This window comes from Coptis chinensis, chromosome 8 (genome assembly GCF_015680905.1).
Source record: "Coptis chinensis isolate HL-2020 chromosome 8, ASM1568090v1, whole genome shotgun sequence".
NCBI classification, from domain to species: domain Eukaryota; kingdom Viridiplantae; phylum Streptophyta; class Magnoliopsida; order Ranunculales; family Ranunculaceae; genus Coptis; species Coptis chinensis.
Window position 1 is genome coordinate 19,063,425 of NC_141463.1, and position 10,212 is coordinate 19,073,636.

Genomic DNA, 10,212 nt, shown 5'->3' on the forward strand with positions numbered 1-10,212 from the left:
TTTTTAGGCGTTAACTAATGTTTTAGATGCTTGGTTTAAGAGCTCAACCGTCGGCTACCACAATGACCACTGAATTAAAATACCATCCTCTATTCTTGCTGGACTAATGAGCTAAAAGACAATAAAATAATAAAGGCTTGGCTAGATTGTGACTAAAATGGTTAGTTGTATACCTGACTTATGACTCGGTACTGGTAAAAGGCTTTGTCAACTTAACCTTAAGTAGACACGGTCATTTAATAGAAGAAGGAAGCAGTAATTAACTGAAAAGTAGATATATATTGGTTGTTGGCAGAAGGGTAACAACATTGATTTTGGCCGAAAGAAAAAGGGAAACAGGGGGAAAAAAAAAAAAAAAGCCAAACAACACCATGAGATAGATAGGGAAAAAAGCTCAATGAGATAGACAGGTTTCGCTCAAACATGGTATTCATAAACGACACTCCATAATGCACTAAACACTAACAAAGCTGTTTAAGATAAAGCAAGTTGCAAACATAGTTGTGGAAGCAAAGGGAAACTAAATAATCGATAGGTAGGAAGGGAATTAATTTCCTTCTTTTCTTCAAGGGTCGCCTTTATTCCCCATGTCCATCGAAGATGGTCACGTAATCGAAGTCGCCGGGCGACGCTTCTCCTCATCATCACTAATGATGATCACATTAGGAATGACATGATGTGCTTGCAGAGTTGCAATCTGTTGAAGTAGGGTAGTGTTCTGGGTTTGAAGTTGTTGAGTCTCGGCTTGGAGCTGTTGATTTTGAAGGTGCATTTGGTATAGTTCCCGTGAGTTGAAGTCAATAAGATCAAAATGGTAGATAGAACGAAGGTATTCGATCGCTTTCCAGGCGGCAACCTCATCAGAACCATTTTGGCTGATAGATGGATCTCTGAAACATCTCTTCTTAAATGTGATGAATGTAAGAGATGGTCTGTATATCGACCAAGATTAAATAGCGGCGAACCTCAAGACCGCATCATAGATAGGTAGTGGTAATCCTATTTGATGGGTAACGCCATTTAGCAAGTGTTTGAAAGAAATTGCAACCGGTTGCCGTTTTCCATTGCTGTGACAAATTGTGTCAAAAAGAAGATGTAATTAGAATAAAACATAACCGAATGAAATTGGAAAGTGTGTAGTACAATATGAAATTGTTATTAGCAAATGGGGAAGAAAACTTACGGGGTAACTTGTCGGAACTATGTGCTTGGAGGACCCGCCATTCAAAGAGACGAATCGTAAGTATAAAAAAATGTTAGCTCAATAAAGCAAATGGGCAGGGGAAAAACGAACCTCATGGAAGGGAGGAAATTATGAACAACCCAAGTTAGTTATGAACTCATTCCAACAATGTATTTATAGGAGTTGAGGAGACCTATCAATGACGATATATAGTGGGAAGGCATGGGTGGAAAGCTATTTAAAAAACTGTTAAAGGAGTTGCTTAAAACTTTAATTAGAGGAAGAGGAAAGGAACAGCTTTTGGAGTGGGAGGGGAGAGACGGCGTATGGGCCAAAGCGTTAAGAACCCGAAGTGTTGTGTTTTCATATAGGAACCCCGCAGTGGCGGAAATGATATATTGGCTCGCAGATTTTAAAAGACCGGTGCCTAAGGTTTTCAGTTCATAAAAAGAGTGTTTCTCCAACGCTAAAATTCTTTTGGCTGATAAGCCCTATAAAACCACGCCGGGTAAATATGCCAAGTTAATTGACAATTCTTTTGGGTGTCCATCAGAACATGGGAAGTCGACGCTGTAAATCAGAAACAAAACCAATCTGACAGACCCGGAACAAATGCGTGTGCATTCTCTAAATACTACGCAGCTGAGCGAAAGGTTTTAATTACCTAATAAATAGTCTTGCGTTATCGGGTGCTCGTCAGTGAGAGAAGAATGCGCAGAAAGAGAGTAGGTACTGAAAACATGCGAAGTAGTTTAAAGCCAATAAAATTGTGTTGAAGGTGCGAACTGAAAAACTTAAGAAACAATATAAAGACACCATCATTTTGGTGAATGTGTGCCTGAACATTGTCAACGTAACTAATAAAATGGTCTGTGTGTGCTAGATTTTGTAACCTACCTATAAATTATGCTGGAAACCAATTAATTAGAAAGTTGTTGGTGTATACGTTATTTACCAAAAGAAGGCGTCTCAAACATGCCCAAAGCAGGTGCTTTATAAGAACGTCGATAGAATTACAATTGTTGAGGGTCTAAAAGGTTTCACGCATTCTTGAAGACATTTTTAGAAGTGAAGAACAAAACATGTACATGAGAACTGAGCAAGTTCAAGAAAACACTGCAACTTTGCTCGCAGGAAATTTTTATTACACATTACAAAGCGCATGTGAAACCGAATGCTTGATCACCAGAGTCAGCGTCCACACTGGAACACTGTTAGCTAATACCCCAAAGTCAGCGGCACTGTTGAAGGAAGCATTTCTGTAAGGATCCTTGTGCGACTTCTTTCCATAACACTATAAAGAGAACAAAAAATAATCGAACCATAGAAACTCCTGGATGCATACCTATTTTAAAAAAAAGGAAAGAACAAACGTGAGATTTAAAATACCCAAATGAATAAGAACACACCGTACCCGAGGCAAAATCCATTTAGGAGGCACAATTTAAAAGGTTTTCCTACAACAATTAACTAATTAATAATCGGTAACCTCGGCTAAACAAAAAAGAAAAGAAGAAGGAAAACCCTTGTATTAAAACCTCATGCGGGACTCCTATCTCCTCATGGATACCTTCCACAATTACAGCGTCCCTTATCACCTAAACATGGTTGCAGGCGCATACAGCCATATAGACAGTTTAAGTTCAATAAACAATTGTTTTAAGTGTCCTACAATTGCTGTTTTCACATTGTCTGCTTCTTGGATCATTAAATTGGATATCATCCTTGGTGGTGACCAACATGGAACTCAGAAACACGGTTTCAATGCGTCCATGTGTGGAAAAGATTCCCACGGAGAATAGAGGGGATAAAGAGAGACTTGACCCACACTAAAGTTTCTAGGAAAGAACGAACATGCATGTTTACCTACACAACTTGATCCGCTGCATAGATCACAAATCCTCAAATAACAGGAAAAGCTAAAATCCGATGATTACTAAAAATTCATGATATTTGAATTACGTTCTTAACTTTTTTTTGTTACGTTACAATGTCGCGTCATAGTCGGTCACAACTTGATATGGATTCAAATTGCCACAGTTTTTGCACTGTTACCATACATAATACATACACGATCGCATAGTTGCAATAAGGGAAGTTGCAATGATAACCAATAAGGGATTGACAACTCCATTTTAAACAAATTTCATAAAAAGCCATTATGTGATAATCTAATAACACTTATAAGAATGCAATGTACCTCTTATTCACAATGACGATCTTTCGCAGAAAAAAATCCAATTCTTTTGGGTGCTTCTACTGAGTAAGATTTGACCAACAATCTAGTCTAACTTTGTGTGACAGCCCCCAATGAACACCTTCAATGAAACTAAAGATTCAACAAGGTAATTGGTAGTTCTACGGGACAGTTGGGACATTTCCCACCAAAGGGTCCCCACTACCCAAACTTTTTTATGTTTCTATCATGTAAACCTTACTATTTTCCTATATAAAGATGCGTGAGAGAAGGCTGAAATCAATCAAGGGCCATACTCTCTTTTTTTCCAAAATTTATTCTTCATTAACATTAATATAATTTTACTTGAACACACGACAACTATGCTTCTTTAGAGATTCAGAATATGAAAATGATGCTAATAAATTTTTTTTTTTATAATTAATGCTAATAAATATTAATTATAGTAGCTCCGGTTTCTTACTTGTTGAGACTGAAGATTAGATGGTGAAGGTTGAAACATGATTTAGATCGAATCCATGCACTTGCTCAAAGACTTCTCCTCCGCGGTAATTGTCCCCGGATAATCCGTAATGCAAGATTCAATTTCATCCATCAGTAAAATCTCCCACAATACTCACCGAAAGAAGACATTGATGGGGATCAAGGCAACAAAGGGGATATATAGTTTTGAGATGATTCTGAGATACCTCCATATTATAATCGAAAAATTGATTTCAAGAAAGATTCTTTGTATGTCTTGAGTTCTTATGTACTAACATCATGGTTACTACTTGATGAATCGCGTCTACTGGGCCTTCTTAATTTTCCTCCAAATCACTGCTGTAGAGTTCTTATGTACAGTTAATTTTCTTAATTGTGGTGGAAGACTGATCTGACGTCCAGAAAAAGGATCAAACAGGAAGTTACCATTGTGATTTGCCATTCTCAAATAGCTTTGGGCTGATCCACAGCAGAAACTCCGACTTGCTAACTTTGGCAGCTTAAGATTATAGATTGTACCTTCCGAGAGACTTAAGAATATTCCAGTTTATGTGGTTTCATCAGCGAGAGATCATTAACCAAGGAAGTCGATTGAGTCCATGAAGGTAGTGTATGTGCTCTACTTGCAATGGACCTCCATGCATGACAAACTACAAACAAAACGGATATAATCTCTCGGACATAGTCTCACGAAAATCATTTTCTTCGTTGTTCACCTTATTGCAACTTCCCTTTTTTTTTTGTTATAACTCGATTCCCATATCACCTCTAAAAAAAGTGACATATGAATCCATGAAAAAAAAGGCAGCATAGCACTTGGTCACATGAACCAAGAACAAATAGAATAGAAACCGGCCTCATATTTCCTTCATGAGTTCATCTACTCGCAATGGGAAACAATCGGGGGCAACAAAAATTGATTAAAAATAAAATTCTGGAATGTGATTTTCAAATAAAAAACGTTCTAGCTAGCAAAAAGTGCGAATCTACCAATGGCCTTCAATGCAGAATAACATCAGAACGTGTACAAAGTTCAAAGATGCTTAATCTGAAAAAATATATTAAATTTAATCCACGCGCTTAATTTGAAAAAGTACTTGCAGTATTCTTCTCAAGAAGATCAAATTACGATTTTAGGCTTTCCGAGACATCTGAAAAATAGACAATGAAATCTTCAGAGATTCACCCATTTAGGAACTCATTACCTACAAAAAAGAAGAACAAAATAATGAAGAATAACATCAGAACGTGTACAAAGTTAAGAGATGCTTAATCTGAAAAAAAAACAACCAAATCTAATCCACGCGTTTAATCTGAAAAAGTACCTGCAGTATTCTTCTCAAGAAGATCAAATTACGATTTGAGGCTTTCCGAGAAATCTGAAAATAGACAATGAAAATCTTCAGAGATTCACCCATTTAGGAACTCATTACCTACAAATCATTTAAACATATAGGCCCCAGATCCCAAACTAAGGAGGTAGCATACGTATTTAGAGACCTGATAATTTATAGGCTTCCAGATACTGACTTGCAGCTACCTGATGCTTCTCAATCAATGTAAATCGATGCCCTAAAATGACTATTGGTGCCACACACTCTGGATCTGAATGCATCATTATATTCAAAAACTTAGAGAATGATTTTTCAAGTCACTCTTCAACTTAACTTTGTAATAGTAGTTCCAGACACTAATACATTTGGGATTTCTCTAAACAGTGGCCTCTGCCTCTGGATGCACATCGGTTGCATCAGTGGCAATAGATGTTATTTGAGTTTCAAGTATCTCAAGCTCCTCTTTCTTCTCGGTCGATGGTGTATTAGATGCCACTTTTCGTGTATCTTTAATAACTTTGAATGTTTCTAAGTACCGCCCCAAGGATGCCAATGCTTTGCATAGGTCTATTATAAGTTGGTAATGTTCGTCGTCCTTCATAAGATTTGGCAAGGGCGGCTCAATTATTGTTGGCCGTGTAGATTCTTCATCCGAATCATCATTGTACCATTCCTGCCCAGCAGCCGGTACCGCATCTCTTATTTCTTCCTTCAAAGCTTTCCTTTCTTGAAGTGATCTCTTTCCTCTTGCAGCTTTCAATAATGCAATAGGAGCAGCTAGTGGCCTGAGACCTTGAAATATGAAACCATCTTGATGGTCATCTAATACTTTAACTTTTTCAAAAAGTGTTATTTTCGGAAGCCTATTTTTGGGTCTAATTGTTTTGGCCGCATGTTCAACTCTCAAAGTTTCAAAAATAAGTGGAAAGATTGGATGGCAGCCTAAAAAAGAAAATTACCATCTTTCCTTGGAACAGTTAAGATAACTGCTACTTCAGTAGTAATAAGGTCAGCTTGTTCCACATATTGTGAGCCCCAAATTTTCCTTAAGCGCAGCTCTTGTTGTAGCTACTACACAACCATGCTTCCTGTCAAAAGCAGTATCTAAAGTCAACTTAGTATATGCTGACTACAGTCTTGCATAATTTAAATATAGACCACAAATCAAAAAGGTTGAGCAGTAGTATGGAAGAAATTCCCTCTGTATAAGGAGGCTTCATGGGAATGAAGCATTGTTCATACCATTTAGATAAATGCTTTGTAGGTTACTATACAGCAATCACTGACAGGTTTTGCAAATGATAACATTATCTATTGTATATAATAGTGCAAAAATTTATATAGAATAATCTATCATCAGAACCTATTAACCCACCCACATAGCATATAGGTCAATGGGCCATACTATAACTCCTGACTTATCTCCTAATAAGCTAAAGCGCCTGTATTGGCAATTCACATACATTGATATGTGGAAAATTTTGAGTGTTAGTTGATATGTGGTATGTGAAAAGATGTGGTATAATATATTTCTTGAATGGCATCTACAATTGAACAATGTGAAAACCACTCGATTGTGAACAATACCAAGACATATTTCTCAGATCATTTAATCCGTTATTAATAGTTTCTCATAAAACTAAAATGACAAAAAAAAAATCATACCTGAAACCTGATTTATGTGTTGTGCCTAATAACTGATCGGATAATTTTGTAGGGCTCGAAAGAAAGCAAGGAAAAAGACACAGAACTACTGAAGTTGTCATTATTTAGTAACTTGATGCACTATGTAGATTACAAAGATGCTTTCCCTAATAAGCAAAATGTGAGAACTGGGATGAGGAAGGGGAAACCAACTACAACATAAATAACAACTTCTAGAATAATCGAAGACAATTTAGCATAAGTTCATTACAATAGAACTTCTGGGTGCACGATATTGGTGGTACATCTAGAAGAGTTTGGTAGAAGGACTACACTAGTTCTCTTAGAAGATGTGCACTTGGAGAGTGCCACGATAATTGTCCATGGGTGAATCTGTGGAGTTCGTAAATCTATCCCAACATACTTCACCGACTGCCCTTGGGATTTATTTATTGTCATACCATAATGCATAAGTCTAACTCGAAACCGGGCGTCGGTCATTGGGACGGCCACCAGATGAAGGGGTCAAAGAGATCCTAGGTAGAAGTCTTTGGCTCGCTCACGTGTTCCCGGTTATAATGATTGCTTCAATCACTTTAGGGGCACATTGGAGAACAATCGGGCATGTTCCATTGCAAAGGCCACTTTGGGACCAATGTTTCGAAAGCAACATAATTGGGCACCCAAGTTTCAACTTGAGCCTGAAAGGAGGTAAACCGGATGGGTCAAGCAAGTTAAGGAACTTCGGTTGGATAGTCACCAACAAAAGCGGGGAGACTTATCACAGTTTTCCTTTCATTTCATTGAGAGTCAGCAACATCTGGAGTTGAGTTGGTTGTTTTCCTTTTTTTTGTGGACGTAGATTTACAATCAGTATCAACAGCTTTATCTGCAGCCAAATATTCGAGAACTTCGCCAGGAAACAAACACAAGGCCATTTCATTAATATCCTTGACATCATCATTCCTTGCAGCTAGAATAGTACGTTCTTTTAGGAATTCTGGTGTAGACGTGCCCTCCTCGTCCAACTCAGGGTATACAGAGAGAATTAGGTGTCTGAGATCTGTACAGTTTTGTATACCTGATGGCAGCTCAACTGTTTCTTCTGGATTTGTGCCTATCTACACGATCACTTAAAAGTAAAGTGCTTAGTTTAACATTAAGTATTTATAAAAGACATTGCAAAGGCAATGTTGTCATAAGTATTTACCTCGGTAAGATAGGTTCCAAAGTCAATGTTGTCTACATCCGACATGTCCAGACGCATGTTTTGAAATAGATGCAAAACTTCAACATGCCTCCAGAGTTGAGACCTACGCAAAGATGCAGCAACAAAATCTTAACGGACCCCTTTTGGTATAACAGGCAATGTTTGTCGGAAATCCCCTCCTAGAATAACGGTTATGCCACCGAATTTTTTTTTGTTTTCATAGATATCTTGAAGCAACTGATGAACGGCTTCAACGCAGTATCTATGTTGCATGGGGACTTCATCCCAAATAATAAGTTTTGCCTCTCTGAAAAATCTGGCCTGCAATGAATCTTTGCCAAACCCACACATGGTGTCGTTGAAGACATTTAAGGGCAAACTAAATGTCGAGTGAGCAGTGCGGCCCCCAGACAATAGCAAAGATGCAATTCCAGAGGAAGCCACCATTATAACGATATTACCAATACAACGACATGACGCTGCAATCGTATTGTACAGGAATGTCTTCCCTATGCCCGCGGCTCCATCCAAGAAAAAAATCTTCCCTTGAGCATTGTGTACGGATTCTGTCACCACATTAAAAGCATTGCATTGCTCTTCATTGAGATGACTAATATTAGCATCAGTTGATTCTTGTAAGCTCTAATGGTTTAGCTGCTGATGCTCCCAAATGAGTCTATTTCCAACAACACGGCTCCAATCTTCCTTTGGTAGGGGCATATCAGGGAAATTCGATAGATTCTTCCCACTTTCTTATAGCAGCTGTTCCAACAAAAGCAAACCATAGTCTGTAACTCGGGCCTCAGATGGATTCCCTATAAGAAACTCATTTTTCATCCTGTGCCGAAGGTCATCACATATATTAATGGCAAATCTGTTCCACAATACTTCCGGACGCATTGGAGAGAACTCATTAGGATAATGTTTGAACGGCATGAATGCATGACCCGGTTAAGATGCAAGATGCCTCCTGCAAACATTGGCTCCACTCTTGGTCATCTTCCAATAGCCCTCGTGCAATACATGCTTCCTTAAACGTACTATATGGAACACCGTCCACCAATTTAAGTGATGCGAATGATGTGGGCCCTTTAACAACGGTTAGTAGTATGCGTAGATAAAAACGATGCATCTAGCGAGAATTTAAAGAATGCAGTTAGAGTTGATTGTTGATGTTCAGCTCGAGCGAGAATTTCATCCAGTGGTTCAGTTGGGTTGTACAGAACCCGATGCATCCCAGGCAAATGTATTGCTAAGCGAACAACGTTGGGTACCTCTTGGTGCATGTTAAACTCTAGAAGCCGCCAGATAGCTTCCTGTGGGCCGATATGCCTCGCTTTGATGTATTGTTGTATCTTATCATTTGCTCCAGTTAACACCATGGTTATTTTGTCAAAACCCTTGTAAATGTATTTATGGATATATTTGACTGCCCGAATTGATGCACACACTTCAACATTAATGTAGCAATCAAACAGCTCAGATAGGTACGGATTATATGGATCTACATTTTGGTTGGTCACTTTACGTTTCTTGCGCTTGTACTCTATGCCGGTGTTGCGACGCATATAAAGCGGGTATCCTTCTTGATCCATCGTTGTTTTCTCAGCAAATTCCCATGGGTATTGGAACCTGCAATGACCATCTTGCATGCAGGGCGCTTTTGGATATTCAGAACCACACGGACCATGAATCATACATTTCATAACTGTTTGAAAGAGAGCAAGTTGTGTGTCAGGATTTCGAATCTCAGTAGAAACAATTCGATCGACTTGTTCAGTGGTACGAATCTTGTCTTCGTGTTGTAGGAATATGAGAGCGTGCATGTGTGGAAGGCCACGCTTTTGGAATTCAATGGTGTAAACATGTGCGACCGCACAACCGAAAATGTGTTTCTTGGTGATTTCATCCATTATTGCTCTACGCTTCATCTCAAAAACACGCGCCACTATCGTTGGTTTATCATTCGATTTTTGATGTTTTTTAAGCTCCGCTAGAACTTCCGCCAATTTGGATTCGCGATTCTTTGTAAGAAAAACATCCGGATGTTTATGGTAGCATGTGATGGCCATTGAATCTTGGTAAATTTCGTACATATGCCTTGGACTGCCTGTATATGATGATGGCAGGATAACACGCTTCGCCTAACTTGGCTTGGATC

The 10,212-nt window shown here is 38.6% G+C and overlaps 1 protein-coding gene across 1 annotated transcript; it reads right to left on the minus strand.

Annotated features, from left to right (window-relative positions):
* Window positions 1–9,142: 9,142 nt before the first annotated feature.
* LOC147480361 (uncharacterized) lies at window positions 9,143–9,964 on the minus strand. Its single transcript, XM_086578626.1, has one exon. The coding sequence runs from the start codon at window positions 9,962–9,964 to the stop codon at window positions 9,143–9,145; it is 822 nt and encodes a 273-aa protein (XP_086434752.1).
* Between the last annotated feature and the right edge of the window lie 248 nt (window positions 9,965–10,212).

Bases quoted from the DNA above. Each gene is read 5' to 3' on its own strand.
- LOC147480361 (XM_086578626.1), bottom strand. From the start codon at position 9,964: ATGGATGAAATCACCAAGAAACACATTTTCGGTTGTGCGGTCGCACAT.